At 60.1% G+C, this 20,812-nt stretch overlaps 1 protein-coding gene and 1 long non-coding RNA gene across 3 annotated transcripts; one reads left to right on the forward strand and one right to left on the reverse strand.

Moving 5' to 3' along the window:
• Nucleotides 1-1,506: 1,506 nt before the first annotated feature.
• On the forward strand, nucleotides 1,507-14,641 carry STAT3 (signal transducer and activator of transcription 3). Of its 2 annotated transcripts, none has more exons than XM_039697314.1 (24): nucleotides 1,507-1,656; nucleotides 5,554-5,700; nucleotides 6,212-6,356; nucleotides 6,493-6,591; nucleotides 6,858-6,953; nucleotides 7,037-7,118; nucleotides 7,495-7,589; nucleotides 7,798-7,949; nucleotides 8,382-8,540; nucleotides 8,626-8,718; nucleotides 9,392-9,451; nucleotides 9,743-9,772; nucleotides 9,891-9,984; nucleotides 10,067-10,114; nucleotides 10,305-10,388; nucleotides 10,478-10,576; nucleotides 10,727-10,862; nucleotides 11,087-11,139; nucleotides 11,227-11,321; nucleotides 11,587-11,726; nucleotides 12,071-12,286; nucleotides 12,492-12,534; nucleotides 12,872-12,984; nucleotides 13,063-14,641. In XM_039697314.1, the coding sequence occupies exons 2-24, from the start codon at nucleotides 5,573-5,575 to the stop codon at nucleotides 13,116-13,118; spliced, it is 2,316 nt and encodes a 771-aa protein (XP_039553248.1). In that variant the 5' UTR covers nucleotides 1,507-1,656; nucleotides 5,554-5,572; the 3' UTR covers nucleotides 13,119-14,641. The 2 variants fall into 2 exon arrangements, with proteins under 2 accessions (XP_039553248.1, XP_039553249.1); XM_039697315.1 differs by having other exon boundaries at nucleotides 12,071-12,283.
• LOC120496661 lies at nucleotides 14,394-20,792 on the reverse strand. The gene is made up of 2 exons (XR_005626340.1): nucleotides 20,721-20,792; nucleotides 14,394-18,686 (listed from the first exon to the last, which is right to left on the reverse strand). It is a non-coding gene; the product is annotated as an uncharacterized LOC120496661 (long non-coding RNA).
• Nucleotides 20,793-20,812: the final 20 nt, after the last annotated feature.

Consider the following 20,812-nt stretch of genomic DNA (forward strand, 5'->3'; position numbering starts at 1 on the left):
ATCCCCACAGCCCTGCTGCGGGGTCTGACACGCTGAGCCCACAGGGATCCATCCCCACAGCCCCACGGGGATCCATCCCCACAGCCTCAAGGGGATCGATCCCCACAGCCCTGCTGCGGGGTCTGACACGCTGAGCCCACAGGGATCCATCCCCACAGCCCCACGGGGATCCATCCCCACAGCCCCATGGGGATCCATCCCCACAGTCCTATAGGATCCATCCCCACAGCCCCACGGGGATCCATCCCCACAGACCTGCTGGGGGGGGGCTGACACACTGAGCCCACAGGGATCCATCCCCACAGCCCCACAGGGGCTGATCCCCACAGCCTCAAGGGGATCGATCCCCACAGCCCTGCTGCGGGGTCTGACACGCTGAGCCCACAGGGATCCATCCCCACAGCCCCACGGGGATCCATCCCCACAGCCCCACGGGGATCCATCCCCACAGCTTCAAGGGGATCCATCCCCACAGTCCTATAGGATCGATCCCCACAGCCTCAAGGGGATCCATCCCCACAGGCATCCATCCCCACAGAACTATGGGATCAATCCCCACAGCCCCACAGGGATCCATCCCCACAGCCCCACGGGGATCCATCCCCACAGCCTCAAGGGGATCCATCCCCACAGTCCCACAGGGATCCATCCCCAGAGCTTCAAGGGCATAAATCCCCACAGAACTATGGGATCAATCCCCACAGCCCTGCTGCGGGGGGCTGACACACTGAGCCCACAGGGATCCATCCGCAGAGCTTCAAGGGGATCGATCCCCACAGCCCCACAGGGGCTGATCCCCACAGTCCCACAGGGATCGATCCCCACAGACCTGCTGGGGGGGGCTGACACTCAGAGCCTCACAGGGATCCATCCCCACAGCCTCAAGGAGATCGATCCCCACAGCCCCACGGAGACCTATCCCCAGAGCCTCAAGGGGATCAATCCCCACAGCCCCACATGGATTGACCCCTACAGCCCCATGGAGATGATCCCCACAGCCCTATGGGATCAATTCCCACAGTCTGTAGGATTGATCCCGGCCCCACAGGGATGATCCCACAGAGATCGATCCCCACGGCCCCACAGGGATGATCCCACAGGGATCGATCCCCACGGCCCCACAGGGATGATCCCACAGAGATCGATCCCCACGGCCCCACAGGGATGATCCCACAGGGATCCATCCCCCTTTCCCCACGCGGGGGCGCTGCTCCCGGCACGGCGCACGGGCCCGCCCGGCGCGGCGCGGCCCCTTTAAGAGGCTGCGGCGGCGGCGGCGGCGACCGCGTGACGTCACGGCGCTGCCCGGAACTCAGCTGGGTTTCCCGCACGGCTGTTCCCGGCAGCCGCCCCCCCCCCGGTCCCCTGCACCGCCTCTGTCTAGCGAAGCCCTGCGGCGGGAGGCGGCGCCATCCGGGAATAGCCGGGGGGGCAGCCCCCTCTCCGCGCGCCGTGACGCACCAAGCAGCGACCGCGCCGATTGGCTGTCGGAGGCCCGCCGGGGCGGGGCCGCAGGAGTAACGAGTCGCCATTGGCAGTAGCGTGGTGACGTCACGGCGGGGCGGGGCCGGGGCGCAGCAGGTCCGGTTCCTCGGCGCAGCCGGACGCGATCGCCGCCGTCACCGGGAGCCGCCGCCCCGCCCGCCGGGACCGCCGGTGAGCGCGGGAGGCGCCGGGCGCTGCTCGTCACCGGGAGCCGGCGTCCCCCGGGCCGGTTTGGGGCCGGGGCGGGGGCGGGGCCGGTAGCGCGGGGGGGCCTGTCCCGGCTCCGCGGGGTCGGTCTGTGCGGCCCGGCTCGATCTTCCGGGCTGGCACCGCACGGGGACAGGGCCCGAACCGGCTTCTCGGAGGGCGGAAAGCCTCGGGACCGGCAGGGCCGGGGGAGGTGCGGCCCGGCCGGGTCACCGGGGCTGACGCGGCCTCGGGGGTCCCGTGCGGAACGAGGCCGGTGCGGCTGAGCCCGGCACCGGGAGCCTACAGGGGAGCCGGCACCCCGGGGGCTGAGGGGCCCGGCACCCCGGGGGCTGAGGGGCCCGGTCGGGCTCTGCGGGGCTGCGAGCTCGGGGCTGTCCCACGCCGGCTGCCCGGAGCGGGCCTCGCCCCGGTGGCGGTGCCCGTGGGTGCCGGGTGTCGCGGCAGTCGGTTCGGCAGCTCCTGCTGCGCTGCCCGGCCGTGGGTGGCTGCTGTCGCCCGGGCCTTGGACACCCCCGCGTTCCCGTCCGAGGGACACAGCCCTGCGAGGCTGGGCCACCCCTCTGCACCTGCAGGGACCGGCCCTGCCTGGCTGCACATCGTGGCAGACCATGCTTCCCCCCTGCCACTGTCACTCCCCCAGCCTACTCCGCCTGTTGGAGCAGCACAGAGCACAGGGCTGTGGGCTGGGTGTCCCCTGCCCTGGCAGTGCCACAGCTGCTGCAGTGGGAGTTCAGCTGGGACGGCCCTTGAGAGCTGTGATGAGGAACAGCAGGCCTGCGGGGTGATCAGAACTCGTGCTGTGGCTCTGAGGTTGCCCAGAGCCATCGCTCTCCTCCTGCTGCAAATCTCTGCGTCGCTGTTTTCCACCTCCAAGGCTGGCTTTGAAATCGCTCCAGAGAAGCAGAGCCAAATTCTTCCAGCAGCCTTTCCAAGCTGTTTCTGGTGCTGCCAGAGCCACTGGCTGCCGTGTGGAGCAGTTTTCCTTTGGGTGGTTGTGTGGAAGAGGGGGCAGAGAGGTGCTGCTGCTGCTGCAGGGACTCTGTGAAGCGTTGTTGATGGCATCTGTCATAACCCTGGGATGGCACCCTGATGATGTGGCCTGTGCAAGCTCCGTCTGTTGGAGCAGCACAGAGCACAGGGGGCTGTGGGCTGGGTGTCCCCTGCCCTGGCAGTGCCACAGCTGCTGCAGTGGGAGTTCAGCTGGGACGGCCCTTGAGAGCTGTGATGAGGAACAGCAGGCCTGCGGGGTGATCAGAACTCGTGCTGTGGCTCTGAGGTTGCCCAGAGCCATCGCTCTCCTCCTGCTGCAAATCTCTGCGTCGCTGTTTTCCACCTCCAAGGCTGGCTTTGAAATCGCTCCAGAGAAGCAGAGCCAAATTCTTCCAGCAGCCTTTCCAAGCTGTTTCTGGTGCTGCCAGAGCCACTGGCTGCCGTGTGGAGCAGTTTTCCTTTGGGTGGTTGTGTGAGGGGGCAGAGAGGTGCTGCTGCTGCTGCTGCAGGGACTCTGTGAAGCATTGTTGATGGCATCTGTCATAACCCTGTGATGGCACCCTGATGATGTGGCCTGTGCAATGCTGTCAGTGACTGAGCTTCATCCTGCTCCTGTCACTGCAGGGGACATGGAGCCCTGGGGTCCTTCCAAGGCCCTTTCCAGTCACTCCCCCATACACCTTGCCTTAGGGCTCTTTGCTTGCTGTACCTGCAGGGTGTTCCCAGGTGTCCCAGAGATGAGGAGGCAGGCAGGAAGCAGTTGCAGGGTTGCTTGCAGGGCAGCCCTGTTTTGAGTGGGGTGGTTGGAGTGTGCAGAGCTGTCCCAGAGGCTGCAGGTCACACCATGCAGCTGCGTCTGACTCCTGTGCTCTGCCCTTGCAGGAAGATAAAGAAAGATGAACTTTAGCTCTTGATCTACTTTTAGCAGCTCTGCTCTGAGCTCTGGACAGCATGTTTACCCGTGAGCTTGCATCATGTGTGTTGGTCCTGGCCATGTTGGCTGCTCTCTGGCTCCATTCCAGAGATGGAGGAGAGGCAAACCACAGAGATGGGCAAGCCCAGCAGAATCACAAAGGTTCAATCCTCAGATTTTTAACTGTGCCTTCCCATTGCTGGGGCTGACCAGGCAGAGGCTCCTGCGTGGGGTTCCAGGGCTGGCAGGATCAGAGCTTTTTCCCTCACAGTGATGGCTGCTGCTGTAAGGAATGTCTTAAGGACCTTTTCCTCCAGGAATGTCAGAGTGCCTTGGGTGGATGCCAGGCGGAGCTGGAGCTCAGTGCTGCAAGCTGGCTTGTCCTGCAGCTCTTTGTGGCACTGGGAAGTGGCTGAGTCCCGTCCAAGTGCTGCTGCCGTGTGGCAGCCTGGGAGCTGTGGTGCTCTCAGACCGGGGCTCCAGCAGCACTCTGAAATGCCCAGATTGTGCCTTTCAGGTGGAACATCTTGGACCATGGCTCCGGATGTGGCATCTGGTTCCGTTTCTGCAGCCTGATGGGTGGGCAGGTCTGCCTGTGAGCTTGACACCGGGCGCTGCAGGGGCTGCCCAGGTGCCTCCTGTGCCACGCTGCTGCAGCAGTGTCCTGCTCGGGGCTGGAAGCTGCAGCAGTGTCCTGCTCGGGGCTGGAAGCTGCAGCAGTGTCCTGCTCGGGGCTGGAAGCAGGGCTCTGGCAGGAGCTGGGCTGGGGCAGCAGCTGCTGCTGTTTCCGGAGGGGCCGGGGCAGCCCCCCCGCCCCGGTGCATGGCGCAAGAGGAAGCGGCTGCTGAGCTCACCAGCCAGGCAGGGCAACCCCTGCGGGGCTGGTGGGGTCTCACTGTGGCCTGGCCTGTGCTTTTTGGGTTATCCCCCAGCAGCAGCACCACTCATGCAGCAGGAGTGGACTCCAGGGCTGAGTGGAAGGGCTGGAGCCGTGCAGCTGCTCATTCCCTGAGCTGCTGCAGCTGAGAACTGGCCACAAAGGGCTGAACCCCGTGTGGGATGGGGGCTCTGCTGTGCTGGGCCACAGCTCACAGCCCAGCCCTGGGGCTGCAGCATCACATCAGCCAGGTCTGACTCCAGGGCTGCAGGAATCTGTTGTCTGCAGGACCTTGCATGGCCGCTAGCTCTCTCATGTTCACTCGTTGCTCCATTGAAAGCAGGTTTGGTTCATGTGGACTTGCCTGAGGATTGCACCAGCAGGTTGTAGTTCAAGGTTAATGCCCTGCTCCTGCCTTTGGGGCTGTTCAGTGCTGTGAAGTACTAAAAACCTCTCTTAACTCCCATGGCAGTGCCAATGTTTGTCCCCTCCTGGTGTCTCAGCCCACAGAGGATGTTTCCACTTTCCTTTTTTCACACCCAGACAAATGGGGCAAGAGTCCCTCAGGGCAGGAGGTCACGTAGTGATGTAGTGATGCTGCATCACTCAGCGCAGGGACCTTTGGGAAGAGCAAACCACTTTCTGCAGGGAAGTGACTGCTGGTGTCACGCAGAGCTGTGCCTTCATTTGCCAGCACAGCTGGAGTCCCTCGTTAGTGTCAGCTTGATTTCTATTGATACAAGTCGTGAACTTGAAAATTGCTCCTTCCCTGTTTCTGTCGCTTCCTGGCAGTCTCCGCCTTCCACAGTTACTGTAAGCTCCACAGCCACTTCCCTGCCTCCCAGCAGGGCCGACCAGGGCTGCCTTTGAGACCAAATCAAAGCCTCATTCCTACCTGTTGCCAGTGGCCAGCCTGCCCGTGCCAGCTGTCCTGGAGCACTGTGCCCTGGGTTCATCCCTGGCTGTCTCTGGTTGTGGCCAGAGAGAAGAACCCTTTTCAGGGCGTTGCAGCAGTCACAGCTGGGTCCTGGCAGGAGGGAGCAGCCAGCTCTGAGCCACCTGTGTTTCCACCCCCCAGGTCTCCGGAGCTGGCCAGGATGGCGCAGTGGAACCAGCTGCAGCAGCTCGACACGAGGTACCTGGAGCAGCTCCACCAGCTCTACAGCGACAGCTTCCCCATGGAGCTCCGGCAGTTCCTGGCCCCGTGGATTGAAAGCCAGGACTGGTAAGGCTTTTTGAAATGCCACTGAGGGGACTTTGCTCATAACACCCACCTGAAGGAGCTCAAGTGGGCTGGAGGAGCTCTGTCACTTTCCCTGGGCCCATGGTGATGGGACTGGCCTCTATCTCTGAGGCTCATGTGGCAAAGAGGGAAGCAGGAGTGAGAACGGAGTGGGACTTTGTGCACTGTGTTAGACCCTGGGCCAGGAGAAGCAGGGGCATGTTCTCATCCAGGACTGGCTAACACTGACCTCTGTTGTAAGGGAGGCTGACACAGAGCACTGATTGCTGGATCCTGTCCGTGGGCATGGGGGATGTGCTCACAGACATCAGGTGCTGGTGTGCACTGTCTGCCTGGTCTACTTGACCAGATGGTGATTAGTCACAGGCTGGACTCAGTCTTAGAGTTCTTTTCCTTCCTAAATGATTCAGTGGTTCTGTAAGGTGCACAGGAGCTGGTGGGCGTGAGCAGAGCCCCCATGCCAGGCACTGAGGGCTCTCCCTCCCCTGTACAGGGCATATGCTGCCAGCAAGGAGTCCCACGCCACGCTGGTGTTCCACAACCTGCTGGGGGAGATCGACCAGCAGTACAGCCGCTTCCTGCAGGAGTCCAACGTCCTGTACCAGCACAACCTGCGCCGCATCAAGCAGTTCCTGCAGGTGAGCTGGGAGCTGCCAGCACGCTGGGGGAGCTGGTGAGAGTCCAAGCCATGCTTTGGCACAGCTCACCATCCACAGCTCCTCAAGGATGTGGAGATCCTAGGGCCTGCTGACCCTGGTGTTTGACCCTTTACAGAGCAGGTACTTGGAGAAGCCGATGGAAATAGCCCGCATCGTGGCTCGCTGCCTCTGGGAAGAGTCCCGGCTCCTCCAGACAGCTGCCACTGCAGCCCAGGTCAGTGGTCAGGTGTGCCAGGGCCTCCATCCTGATTCCTGACAGCCAGGATGCAGCCTGGCTGTTCTGGCTGGGTGTGGTGAGCTGGGGGTCTCCATCTCTCCTCTCCTTGACCCTGTGCCGCCCTGGAGCTGATGCTGAAGTGAGCAGCCAGCTGCCAGTCTGTGTTAGGGATGGGCTGAGGACCCTGCAGAACCTCCTCAGGCTGGAAGGGAGCATCCCCAGGTTACAGCCTTGTCCTTATGCCCTTCTTGTCCCCTCTGCAGCAAGGGGGACAGGCAACACATCCAACAGCAGCTGTGGTGACAGAGAAGCAGCAGATGCTGGAGCAGCACCTGCAGGATGTCAGGAAGAGGGTGCAGGTATGTGTCTGCCTGGGTACCTTCAGCTCTCCCCACCACAGTTCTTGAGGTCTGTGAGTGAAATCACATTTCTTGCCTTCCAGGATCTGGAGCAGAAGATGAAAGTGGTGGAGAATCTCCAAGATGACTTTGATTTTAACTACAAGACTTTGAAAAGCCAAGGAGGTAATGACAGCTCATTAGCATCTGCAAACCACAGTGTGTTTCTGCAAGGCAACTTGCTGGAGAGGTGTTCCAACCTCCACTCCCAGAGGGAATGTGCTCAGGCTCAGGGCATTTGCATGGCAATTGGATAAACCTGGCATTCTGTTTCTGCCAAGGATGCTGCCCTTGAGGGAGCTGAACTGAGCTTTGCTGTAAGCACAGCAGTGGGGTGGGGAGGGATTGGCCTCTATGGGTGCAGGAGGTGCTTGGAGGCTGTGCCAGATTCCTGCTTGGCTGTAGGGTGCCTGCACTTTGCTGTGCAAGTGTTGTGTTGTTGTGGCACTTGAGAAGGTGTGAAGAGCCCCTGTGTGTGGCTGAAGCTTCTCACTCTGCACAGACATGCAGGACCTGAACGGGAACAACCAGTCAGTGACCCGGCAGAAGATGCAGCAGCTGGAGCAGATGCTGACAGCACTGGACCAGATGCGCAGGGTAAGTGGGACAGCTGCCCCTCCAGATCCCCCTGGGTGCAGATCCCCCTTCTTCAGGGCTGGAATTTGGTAGTTCCTGCATGGCCAGAACCAGGAGCAGTGCAGCAAGCACAGCCCTGAGTGACTTCTTCCTTGCCTGTGAATGTGAAACTTGTGGGTCCGTGGGGGAAGTCACAGGGTGCTGAAGGTTCTGCTTTCTCTCTTGGCAGGGCATAGTGAGCGAGCTGGCTGGGCTGCTGTCAGCCATGGAATATGTGCAGAAGATGCTGGCAGATGAGGAACTGGCAGACTGGAAGAGGCGACAGCAGATTGCCTGCATTGGTGGCCCACCCAATATCTGCCTGGACAGGCTGGAGAACTGGTGAGAGCTGCCTGGCACTGTGCAGTGCCCAGAGCAGTGGCACTCATACACCTGCTGTGGAAATGAGCTCTTGGTCTCTGGAAATGTCCTTGCAAAATGGTTTCTGATGATTGCACATGTGAACGTAGCCTGCAGCTTAGACTGAGCCACAATGGTGCAGGAAAGGTGTCCTGCTGTCCCCCAGCTCCATGCCTGGGGGATTCTGAGGCTGCTGAAAAGTTTCTGGCCATGGAATCACCTAGGCATGTGCAGGTTTTGTTTGTAATGTGTGGCCTAGAAAAATGCTCTGGGCTTGGAGCCACAGACACACTCAGTTCTTGACTGGCTTGGCATGGAGAGTGTGTTCTTGCATGGGAAGAGGAGAGGGCTCTTCAGACTGGACAGTGTGGGCTTGGCAGGCAGATGTAATGTTGGTTCTCCTTGCTCCCCTAGGATAACCTCCCTTGCTGAATCACAGCTACAGACCCGGCAGCAGATCAAGAAGTTGGAAGAACTGCAGCAAAAAGTGTCCTATAAGGGTGACCCCATCGTCCAGCACCGGCCCATGCTGGAGGAGCGGATTGTGGAGCTCTTCAGGAACCTGATGAAAAGGTGCTGAAGGCAGGCAGGAGCTGCATGGCCATGGGTGGAGGGTGGGCAGTGAGGCCTGACTGTGGTCTCTGTGCTGTTCCTGCAGTGCTTTTGTTGTGGAGAGGCAGCCCTGCATGCCCATGCACCCCGACAGGCCCCTCGTCATCAAGACAGGTGTGCAGTTCACCACCAAAGTCAGGTGGGTACCTCCCCCAGGTGAGGGAGGGGAGCTGAGCAGGGAGAGCAGCTCTGAAGATGCAGCCCCCATCTTATATCTGGGGAGAACTGGTGCTGGGAAGGGATGGGTACCAGCAGGATGGATCCCAGTGGGCTGGAATGCTGCCCACATGACTCAGTGCAGGGCTGGCTGGGGATCTGCCGTGTTCCTGGAGGCAGCTGGGTTCTGGTAAATCCCATCGTGGGGGTGGGAAGCATCAGCATATCCCTGGCCAGCTGCTGCTCAGCCTGGGCTGTGTTCCCTGCCAGCCTCCTTGGAGGGAGGCTGCTGTGACACCAGGCTCTGTCTGGAGCTTCCTTGCCCTTTCCTAGCTGTGCCTCCATGGCAGCTTCTGTCCCTGAGTGGTGTGGAGAGTGTTTGTTTAGGGCCTGGTGTGGGCTGTCAGCAGCCCAAATGAGCTCCTCAGGATGCTCAGGGGATTACCAGCACCTCCCTGCTTCTGGGGACAGGTGCCAGGGCTAACATGTCCCAGGCCTGTGTGAAGGTGTGCCCAGGGCCACCAGAGGAGCTGGTCCACACTGCTGGCTGTGCCAGGTGCCCTGTGGCACAGGAGCAGTTTCTGTGCACAGCATGTTCATGCTCTGTGTCTGCTGTGCACAGCATGTTCATGCTCTGTGTCTGCTGACTCTTGCAGGTTGTTGGTCAAGTTTCCAGAGCTGAACTATCAGCTGAAAATCAAAGTCTGCATTGACAAGTGAGTGCTGTGCTTCCCTTCCAGTGGCACTGGGTGGGCTTACTGGGATGGGACAGATTCCTGCTGCCCCTGGGTTGGGCTTGGTCTCCACAATGAGGGCCAGTGTGACTCCCAGTGAAAGGGGAGGGTGCAGGGTGGTCCTGGGTCCTGAGGGTTCACCCCCACATTGAGGGAAGGCCTGTGGGGCTCATGGGACTTGTGCTGGGATGCAGCTGGCATCACACACCAGCTTGTTTGCATCAGGGCAGGAAGGCCACTGCCATGACCTGGTGTCCCTTTCTCCTTTTCTAGGGACTCTGGGGATGTTGCAGCACTTCGGGGGTAAGTGCACTGTTTGCTTTGGTCCTTATTTCTTGTTTCTGCTTTTATTCCTGGCAAACATCCTACCACACATTCACTCCAAGACTGCCCTGTCAGCCTCACACTTTCCTCTTCCCAGGTCTCGGAAGTTTAACATCCTGGGGACCAACACCAAGGTCATGAACATGGAGGAGTCAAACAACGGCAGCCTCTCAGCAGAGTTCAAACACCTGGTGGGTACCATGAGCTCCTGGGCTGCTGCTGTACAGCCACGTGTCATTGTGGTGCTGCTGCAGCCTGTCCCTCTCTCTGCAGACCCTGCGGGAGCAGCGCTGTGGCAATGGAGGCCGAGCCAACTGTGATGTGAGTGTCAGGGGCAGCTGAGCTGGGAGGGGATGCAGGAGCCCTGCCCTGAAGCAGGGGTGTCCACCAGCACCAACTGGCACATTGGCAGCTTGCCAGGCCAGCCCCAGCAGCTGTGCTGGGTCTGGTGGTCGTGTGTTGGGTGAGGGTGTGTGCCTTGTGGTGCTCATGGTGTCCCCTTCTGCCCTAGGCCTCGCTGATAGTCACTGAGGAGCTGCACCTCATCACTTTTGAGACAGAGGTGTATCACCAGGGGCTGAAGATCGACCTGGAGGTGAGCATGGGTCACTGCCTTCCACTGCCACGGGCTTGGGTGGAGCCCTGGGAGTTGTCCCAACCCATGGTCACATCCTCTCTTTGCAGACCCACTCGCTGCCTGTGGTGGTCATCTCCAACATCTGCCAGATGCCCAATGCCTGGGCATCCATCCTGTGGTACAACATGCTGACCAACAACCCCAAGGTAGGGCTGGTGTGGGAAGGCACAGGGCATGTGTCAGGATGGGGGTGTCACAGTGAGAGAGGGAAACTGAGGCTGGGCAGCGAGGCTGAGGCAGTACCTGGCCCTGCTCCTGTCCCATGTCCCACTCAGGCTGTGTGTTCCCTCGTGCAGAACGTGAACTTCTTCACCAAGCCACCCATTGGGACCTGGGACCAGGTGGCAGAGGTGCTGAGCTGGCAGTTCTCCTCCACCACGAAGCGCGGCCTCAGCATCGAGCAGCTGACCACGCTGGCAGAGAAACTGCTGGGTAAGAGGGGGTGACGTGGCAGGGTGTCCTCCCCATCCCTGTTGTCCCCTGGCGTGGTTCCCCACCTGTACATGTCATCCAAGAGTGAGGTCCTGTGTTTGGCCTGAGAGCTTTTGGCCTGAGTAATTTTCAGGTGCTTGGTTTTCTCCCAAATGGCACAAACCCTGGAAATGGTGTCTTTGGAAGAACAACTCTAAATGGTTGTGTTCTTTTTTCTCTTCCAGGACCAGGTGTGAATTACTCTGGCTGTCAGATCACCTGGGCCAAGTTCTGCAAGGTAGAATTTCCTCTCTTCCCTGAGCACGTTCCCTTGGCTGTTCCCTTCCTCCAAGCTGTGCTAGCAGCCTCTCTGCCTTTTCCTCAGGAGAACATGGCTGGCAAAGGCTTCTCCTTCTGGGTCTGGCTGGACAACATCATTGACTTGGTGAAGAAGTACATCCTGGCACTGTGGAATGAAGGGTGAGTGCCAGCCCAGAGCCTGAGGTTAGGCTGGGCCTTGGAAGGGGTCCCACAGGTTCCAGCCTGATGGCGTGGGGTGCCTTGACATGTGCAGGTGTGCTGTCCTGGGATACTTTTTGCTGGTTCAGAGTGAAAACTCACCTGGGAATCCATAAAATGTCAGTGGCCAGGCTGAGTTCTGCTGTTGAGCAGAGCTGGCAGGACTAACAACCTGGAGGAGCTGCTCCTGTGCCCACATTTGTTGTTCTTGCTTCCTCCTGCCCAGGTACATCATGGGGTTCATCAGCAAGGAGCGGGAGCGAGCCATCCTGAGCACCAAGCCCCCAGGGACCTTTCTGCTGCGCTTCAGTGAGAGCAGCAAGGAAGGTGGCATCACCTTCACGTGGGTGGAGAAGGACATCAGTGGTACGAGCTCTACCTGGGTGCCTGCCTGGGCATTCCAGGTTCCAGAGGGGGCTTGGATGCTCTGATAAGCACTTGTCCTTGCCCCAACAAGCTGTCTGCAGGGGTTAACTCCTGAGCCTGGCTGCCCTTAGCTGGTCTTTGCCTTCTGGGTGTCTGTGCCCACGCGCTGCCCATGGGCACAGTTTTCTGTGGCACTGAACACAGGTCCTAGTCCTGCCCTGTGGTCTGCTGCATGCCTGGTAGGGCTAAACACAGCCCCAACCCCATCTTGTCTCTACTGCTCTGGGGGTTTCTGAAGGCAGCCCTGCCTGTGTTCTGTGCCAAAATTCTCCTTCCTTGCACAGGGAAGACACAGATCCAGTCAGTGGAGCCTTACACCAAGCAGCAGCTGAACAACATGTCCTTTGCTGAGATCATCATGGGCTACAAGATCATGGATGCCACCAACATCCTGGTGTCCCCTCTGGTGTACCTGTACCCAGACATCCCCAAGGAGGAGGCATTTGGGAAGTACTGCCGCTCCGAGAGCCAGGAGCACTCGGAAGCCACGGACTCAGGTAGTCGTTGACTTTCTGTGGCTCCTTTGTCACAGAGAGGCTCTGGGGACAGAACTGGCTGTCACTGGTTGGGACTTTGTACCATCCCTGGAGGGCACAGCCACAGTGTGGGGCTGGGTATGGGCAGAGGGTGGGCACTGTCTGTGTTCTGGGGGAGGAAAGGATTCATCCTTGGGTGGCTGATGATGAAGCTTCTCCCTCCTTGCAGGTGCTGCTCCATACCTGAAGACCAAGTTCATCTGTGTCACCCCGTGAGTGTTCCTGGGAGTTGTCTGTCAGTGCTTGGGGGGTGTTTGTGTGCTCAGCCTTGCTTGAGGGAGAGGTTTCCTTCCTTTCTTTCCACCTCTGTCTGAGCCTTGCTTGGTTACTGTGGGGTTCCCAGCCTGGGGTGATGGTGGGGGCTGAGCCAGGCTCCGGCTGCTGCCCAAACCACAGCCCTGTTCTTCCCCTCCGGGGCCCCTTTCCTCTGGAGAGCTCTGGGGGCCGCTGGGCCGTGCCCGGGGGCCCCTCAGCGGGTAGAGGGGGTATTAGAGAGCTCTGGCCAGGCCCTGACTCCAGAGATTTCTGTGCTTCTTCTCCCTCGGACAGCACCTCCTTCAGCAACACCATCGACCTGCCCATGTCCCCGCGCACCCTGGACTCGCTCATGCAGTTCGGCAACAGCAGCGAGGGCGCGGAGAGCAACGCGGGTGGGCAGTTTGGTGAGTCGGGGGGGGCTCCAGGGGGCCCTGGCTGCCACCCCGCACGGGCCCCGTAACCCTGGCTGTGTCTGCCCGCAGAGTCGCTGACCTTCGACATGGAGCTGACCCCAGAGTGTGCGTCCTCGCCCATGTGAGGGCTCTGCCTTCCCAGCTCCAGAGCGCGGCCCCGGATTTGTCCCACTCGGCTGCAGCTGCTCCGGGCCCGCCCTCGGGACCTGCCGGGGTCCCTGAATGGGTCAGGCCCTCACTTAACCCAGCAGCGCAGCCCTTCTCCGGGGTGGTGCAGCTCCTCTCTGGGGGAGGGGGATGAACCTTTTTCTATTTCCTTCCATAACAGTTTTCTATTATTTTTGCTCATTCAAGTGCCTATTTGCCTCCGATTGCAGCCACAGTTCCTACAAACGCTTCCACAGCCCTGGTCCCGCTGCTGGAAGCTGCTGCCCTGACTGCCTGCACCCAAACCCACAAGACCCTACAAGTCTGGTATTGCAGAGGGGATTGGCCATGTGGCAGGGTCTGCCCTGCTGCTCCCAGCACCTCCTAGAGCTTGCAGGGTGCTGGGGTGAGTCCCCTCTCTGCACCCACCTGGCACTGGTTTTAGCCAGGATGGCCTGTGCAGGGCTCAGCTGCAGGTGGATGTATCCAGGTGCTCCCACCCTGGACTCAGCAGGCACTGCCCCTGCTGGACTCAGCCTGGGTTTTCTGGGAGCCCAGAGGTTCAGGAGCTGCTTGTTCTTCTCCCCAGCTTCCTGCTTTGGGCACAATGGTCTGGCCAGTGCCAGCAGCCCAGGCTCCTTTTGGGATGGCTGGTGTCCCTGGGGTAGGGCAGTGCTGCTTCCCAGTAACGGCACCTGTGTGTGAACAGCATTTGCAGCTGTGGCCCATTTTGGGAGCTGGGTGAAGCTACAGAGGCTGTCCTGGCTTCCCTGTGGCCAGGCTGGTGCTGGGAGCATGGTCTTGCTTCCAATTGTGCTGAGTTAGACGAGTTGGACCCTGGGGAATTGGGGGAACCAGCATGGCTGACAGTGGGGCACCTGGCCTGTCCCTTCCTCTCTGGATTTTGAGGGGCCAGGCATGGGGTCTGCAGCTTCTTGGGGGCTTCATGTGGCATTTTTGCTGGAGGTTGGCCCTCGAAGTTAAGGTGGGAAGGGTCAAGAGTTGAAGAGAGCAGGTGGATGTGAGGAGAGGAGCCTGCTGTGGGGCAGTGCAGGACAGTGACAGGGCTGTTGTGAAGGGCAGATGTCCTGACTTTTGGGGGGTTGGTGGTTGTGGTCCTGCATTTTAAAAAACTGGGGGAGCCCTCCTGCCCTTTCCATGCAGTGGGCAAACAGACACAGATGAGCAGTGGAGGGGTGGGAGAGCTGCTCCCTCTGAGTCCTCCCAGCTGGTGGGCAGGGAACCAGAGGGCAGGGGAGAGGATCCCCATGGCTGTGGGGTCTGGGCAAGCCCCTCCAAGCTGTGTGGGAGCAGGAGGGGGTCGGTGGCTGGCCCTGGGGATGCTCAGGGGCGACGAGGGCCCTTTGCCCCTCTGCTCGCTCACTGCCTCCAGCCGCAATCCCTGGCAGCATTCAATACTGTAAAAAATTTTATTTTTTTGTATATTTTATTGCTGTATCTACAGGCTTTAACTTTCTCCGAAATAAAGGCCCTGAAGCGACGTGCTCTGAGGTGTGAGCTTGGCTCTGCCTGCGGCACCCGCCTGACCCTGCTCCGGGAACTGGGGCCTCCCTCTGCGCACTCGGCCGCGCTGCCGCAGCTGCGGTTTGCTCGCTGCGCGCCGGCCCCGCCGCCTGCCCGGCACGCGTGGGCAGCTGCCCCTGCCCGGGGCCCTCCCCGGGGCATGCAGGGGGCAATGGCCCCGGCCCGGCCTCCTGGTTGCTTTCTCTGCCCCAGAGACGCGCCTGGGTCTCCTCTGCTTGTGTAAAGGAAATGCCGGTGCCAGCGTGGGAGGGCACGGCTGCGCTGGGGCCCTGCTCTGGCTGCTCTCAGCCCGAGGTGTCTGGGGCTGCGCTGGGGCCCCTGTGAGTGATGCTGCCCTGGGGGGCGATGGGCTGTGGGTGGAGGTGACTGGGCTGGGGGCAGCGGGTGCCAGGCTCTGCAAGGCACGGCTGGATGGGTGTGTGGGGCTGGGAGCACGGGCTGGGGACAGTGACACGCTTTGCCACAGGGCCCTGGTGGATCCCACCCCAGCACTGGCACCCCTAACCCTCTGCAATGCCACGGAGAGCAGGATCATTCCAGGCTTTGCGCTCTGATGATGCCAAGAGGGAGAGATTATTTCTCTGTCAGAGCAGGATTAGAGGGATTGTCCATGCAGGTCATGTGGAACTGGCTGTGCTGCATCATTTGAGGGGCTGGAGGTGCACTGGAGTTTTCTCTGCCCTGTGTGCCCTGGAGCATCCTGCTCAGGGCTGAGCTGACCATGTCCCTGCTTTGGGAACCAGCCCCACTCCAGGACCCCTCCATTTCACTGTCAAACCAAACCATGGCTCTGCCGAGGCCCCACAAACCCATTCCTGCCCTGGCAGGTACCAGCTCCCCTCTGGCAGCTGCAGGATGGAGTTGAGAACCCAGGACTAAGGAATTTTCTTACCCATCCACAACCCCTGGGGTTACCACAACCATGTAGTGTCAGGGATTCCCTGGGCCCTCTGCATCCCTCTTGGCACCTGCCCTGCTCAGCCCTGAGTGATGGGGTCATGGGGCCACCACTGCTCCCACCTCAGAGCTCCTGCTGTCAATGCTCTGGGGAGCAGCAGGCTGGGAGCCTGATAGGCAGCAGGAAAAAGTGCCCAGGGAACGTCCCTGTGCTGGAAAAACCCCTGCAGCAACTGAGGCAAGGGCCACTTGCCAACATCCTGTCCCCCTCCTCCTGCCCCAGTCAGCCCTGCAGCCCTTGCTTTCTGCCTGTGCTGGGGCATGAGGTTGTTTGTGGCTCCAAAAGGAGGTCACAGGGTGGCTTTGCTCCTTGCCCAGGGCTGCAGCACAGTGGGGAGGAGTGGGGACAGTGTCTGAGCCAAGCGTGCAAACGGATTAGGGGTTTCCAAATGCAGATAATCCGCTTGGGATGCGGGCACTTGCGTGACGGGCACAGGGCGGCCCCGTGGGGATGGGCAGCCACCTGCCAGGGCAGCCCTGCAGCAAGGCCAGCCCTGAGCAGCCTCTCGTGCAGGGTCCCACTGGGCCCTGGGGTGTCTGAGCTGTGCAATATTGACAGTCCTTGGGAATAAGGCAGCAGACAGGGATTAGAGAGGCCACAGTTTATCTGCGGCTTCAGCCCCATCCACAGGGCCAAGCAGTGAGGGGTGGGAGGCAGAGACCCCCAGGACTCAGCTGTCACCTGCCCAAGGACCAGCCTGAAGGTCTCCTCTGCCCTCCCAGGTGCTTTTTGAGATCTTCCCACAGCAACACGTGCTGAGCTTGCAGAGCACATGCCACTGCTGGCCAAGCCAAGAGCCATCCCAATCCCTGCTTCCAGTGCTCAGAGCACAACAGGCAAATAAATATTGCATCACACTCAGATAAATACACAGCCGAGCAGAGCCCAGCAGTGGTGGCTTCCACTGCCACATGTGGCAGAGGTCAGACCCAGAGCTCCAGCACAGTGTGATCTCCAAAAACACCACCTCCCAGCCACTCCAGGAGGACACAACCTGCCTGCTTCCCTACAGGTGTCCCATCCTGGCTCACCATGCAGCACCTGGCTGTGGTGGCACCAGCACCAAGGGCTCTGCTCACCCCAGCATGGGGTGAAGGGCCCTGGCCCTGGTGCAGCTGCTGGACTGGGCTGACCTGTGGCAGCACGTTGATGGCAGGAACGGCCGGGACTGAGTGGTTACTGTGGCAACCTGAGCTCTGCAAGGGAGAGCAGGGATGCAGGGAGAGGACAGGGATGCTTGGGGATGTGCAGGGATGCAGGGAGAGAACAGGGATGCAGGGAGAGGACAGGGATGCTTGGGGATGTGCAGGGATGCAGGGAGAGGACAGGGAAGCTTGGGGATGTGCAGGGATGCTGGGAGAGGACAGGGATGCTTGGGGATGTGCAGGGATGTTGGGATGCAACAGCCTGGTGTGGGGGCCAAGTGCAGCCCCGGTGTGTGTGCTCCTGATGCCCCCAGCCAGCCCTGGCACTGGGGTGGGCATGAGTTGATTGTGCCCTTGGTCCCAGCTGGGCTGTGGGTGCTGCAGGGCCCCCATGCCCCCTCAGGTGCAGAGATACTCACTGAGCTGATGGGGGGGTTCTGGTGCCCTCTGCAGACCCATTTGGGCTCTTGCTGTCCTGGCTGTTTCAGTAGCAGAAACTGGATGTTCTTTCCCGGCAGGAGGAACTCTGGAGGAAACAAGGAGTCATTGCCCAAGCAATGGCGCTGCTTGGCTGCTGAGGCCAAGTGTTTGCTGGGTTGTTCCCAGCCATATCCGAGTGGCTGGAAGCAGAGTTTTCCTGTGGAAATTCCCCCTTGGACAAAATGTCATTTCCGTTTTTTGCTGCAGCAGATCATCCCCTCCTCCTGGCACTGGGCACCACCAGGCTGAGCCTGTGCCAGTGACAAACATCTCTGGTGCCCCCACTTGGCCCTGCCCATGGCTCCAAGTCGTGTGCTGCCCACGGGTGGCGGGGCTCTGGCAGGGGCTGTGCTGCTGCCCTGTCCCCCTCACTCTTCACAGGCTGCCTCTTGCACCAGCACCAGGGCTGGAACCCCGCAGGGCCCATCCACACTGGCTCTCCAGTGGGACCTTTGTGGGAAAATGTGAATCTGTGACTAATGTGGGGATTCATCTGTTTCACATTAGCTGGGCCGGATTATCACAACGGGGTTTTGTTTTGAGATCCGGGAGCGTGAGGGATGCAAAGCAGGGATGGGATGGGGCTGGGCTCCCCCATGAGAGCTCCTGCTTCCCAGGGAGCAGGAGGGGATGGAGCTGAGGCCGTGTCCTGCCCACAGGTGATGTGGTTGGATGTTTGTGCTTTGCCCAAGCCCAGCACTGTGCACAGCCCGTGGCTGGGTGTTTGTGCTTTGCCCAAGCCCAGCACTGTGCACATCCCGTGGTTGGATGTTTGTGCTTTGCCCAAGCCCAGCACTCCGCACATCCCGTGGCTGGGTGTTTGTGCTTTGCCCAAGCCCAGCACTCTGCACATCCCGGGAGCAGCGGGGAGGATTGCAGAGGAGCCTCGCATACAGGATGTACCCGGAGGGCAGCAGCCAAAAGCGTCAGGACCTCTCCAGAGCCGCCTAAATAAATGTTTCTACTCCTGAGAAATAATTAAGACCCTTGAGATGCCACTTAGAGAGAAAGGCCGTTCCGCCTGCACTCTTTGCGCTCCTGCTCCAAACACAGAGGCAATTTTCTCGGAAATCCATTACCAAGCTCCAGACTCCCTCTGTCCCCGGAATGCGCGGCGTCATTCGGCATCCTGCTGAGCTCATGCGAGGTGGCCATGCGTCCGGCTGCGGCTCAGCCTGCATAATGCTCACCTTCCCAGAGGCTTCCCGAGACTCTCTGAGGCACAAAGAGAGCCGGGGCAGAGCTAAGATCCCTTGGGGGCATCGCTGGGGTGGAGCTGGGGCAGTTCTAGGGCAGATCCAGGGGCAGCCTCTCCATCGGTCACTGCTACAGTCATTTTCCTCCGTTCTTTTCCTCTGGAAAGGAAGAATTTCTCCTGGTAACACCTCCACCAGCCAGCTCGGAGTTTTCCTTGGGACCTGGTGAAAACAAATTGTGATTGGATTGGATTGGATTTTATTGGATTCCATTTGCCCTCTCAGCACTCTCCACTTTCTCTCCCAACACTAATTTATTTTTCCTTTTTTCCCCCTTCATAGCAGAAGGGGAGGGAGAAAGGAGAGAAATGAGAGGGAACTGAGGGTGTTTTTTGTATATCTTCCAGCTCTCCCAAGCACGTGTAGCTGTGCAGGTCTCTGGCACAGGGAGTGCTGTGTCCCTGGGATCCTCCAGATACCCCTGGATCTGTGGTGCCCAGACAGAGCCCCAGCAGCCACAGACATTGTGTGTGACCTTGATTCTCTGGCCTGAGCAGCCAGTGCCCGCCTGGCTGCCTGCACCAATGGGTTATGTGGGCCAGGGATTGTGAAAGCTACGTGTCCTCGTGATGCAACTCACCAGAGCAGGAGCGTCCCAGCCAAGCAGGGTGGGCAGGCACCAGGGCCCTGCGCTGCACTCTCCGCTCCTTTTCTTCTGTCTCATTGAACACAGACAGAGTGGGAGCTGCTGGCTTCACGTTGGGTGCCTGTCCCTGCGTGCCAGAGTCCCAGCTCACCTCTCTGTGAGGTCTGGAGTGAGAGGAGCACTGGGAACTGCAGCCAGGGCTCTGCTGGCAGCAGCTCAGCAGCGATGTGTCAGCCTTTGTGAGTGAGATTCTCCCAAGCGGGTGAGCGCAGGCAGCAAAACATTTAGTGGGAGCTGGGGGCTGTTCAGGCTGGAGTCACTCATTCAGTCATTCACCAAGGCTGCTCCAGGCACGGAGTGGGGCTGGCAAGATGGAAAGCACCGTTTTGTGGTGGTGTTTGCACGGAGCAGGTGCTGGGCTGGTGCCTGCCCAGCCCACAGGTATTTATCTCTTGGAAGTGTGGAGCTGGAAGAGGCAGTGAGGAGCCCAAGCTGGGGCCGGAGGACTTTAGTACAAGAGCAATAGATAAAAGCAGTGGAGAGGTGGGAATTTCGGGCTGTGCTCTGACACAGAGGCCAAGTGATTTGCAATTGCTGCTGCACCAGCTGTCTGAGAGTGATCCTGTTCCAGCGCTGGCACGAGGAGAGACGAGCCCCTCCTCCCTGGACTCCCACCAGGGAAGGGTCACCCGTGCTTCTACCAGAGCAGGAGAGGGACCTGCGTTTGCTGAATTTCCCTCCGGAGTTTTTTCAGGCCACAGAAGATGAGCTGGTAGCGAAAGTGAAAGCCCAGGAGATCCCATGCGGTGGGTGCAAGCGCTGGGGCAGAACGAGCACACCCAGTATTGCTTCCTGCCGCCGCCTCTGCCCACCACCGCACGGCAGCCGCGCCCGGGGTGCCCGTCACCCGGGCTACCCCGCTGCCCGGGGGTGCCAGTGCTGCCAGGAGGAGTCTGCTGTGGGTGCCAGCTGCGCAAGAGCTCCTCAGGATGGTTTTATTATGGCCACTGTTAACTTTCCCTGTTCGAGCAGCTGCGGAGGAGCTGGCAGTGCCTTGGGTCTCCTCACAGCTCGCAGGGGATGTGGCAGCTTGGAAGAAGGGATGCAGCGTCCTGACCTAGCAGGTGCCGGAGGTTGTGGCAGCACTGGGGTTCTCGGCCATGCACGTAGCTGCAAAGTGTCAGCCCAGGCCTGTGGTGGGAAGGAGCACCGTGCAGCCAGGGCTGCTCCACACAGAGGGCCTGGTGTCAGCCTGGGCAGCCCTGCAGCCACGTCTGTGGCCACCTGGTACTGACTTGGTCATTCCCGCTCCCAGAACCAAGGCTTGGTGCTGCTTTGGGCTTCCCTGGTACTTACTGCCAAATTCTGGTGCTGGTTTGTGTCCTGCCAGAGCTGCTGGTGTTGAAGCCTGAAGCCGTTTTGAATTCTAGTGCTAGTGCCACTACTCACTTATGACACCCTGTGCCATTACCTCGTGCTGGTACTGGTGGCGTTACCCTGTGCCGTGCCCGGTACCGTCACCCAGTGCCACTGCCTGATGCCATTATCCCGTGCCCGGTACCGGCACTGCTGCCCGGTGCCCAGTGCAGTCACTCAGTGCCATTCATTACCTGGTGCTGTCGCCCCGTGACTGGTACCGCTCCGTTACCCGGTGCCGTTCCCGGAGCCGTTCCCGGTGCCGGTCCCGGTCCCGTTCCCGTGC

This window comes from Passer montanus, unplaced genomic scaffold, assembly GCF_014805655.1.
Source record: "Passer montanus isolate IOZ18808 unplaced genomic scaffold, ASM1480565v1 scaffold117, whole genome shotgun sequence".
Taxonomy (NCBI): domain Eukaryota; kingdom Metazoa; phylum Chordata; class Aves; order Passeriformes; family Passeridae; genus Passer; species Passer montanus.

Excerpts from the sequence above, each read along its gene's own strand:
- STAT3 (XM_039697314.1), top strand. The coding sequence starts at position 5,573 with ATGGCGCAGTGGAACCAGCTGCAGCAGCTCGACACGAGGTACCTGGAG. Across the intron at positions 5,701-6,211 it reads TGGATTGAAAGCCAGGACTG|GGCATATGCTGCCAGCAAGG; the intron begins GTAAGGCTTTTT and ends TCCCCTGTACAG. Across the intron at positions 8,541-8,625 it reads TTCAGGAACCTGATGAAAAG|TGCTTTTGTTGTGGAGAGGC; the intron begins GTGCTGAAGGCA and ends CTGTTCCTGCAG.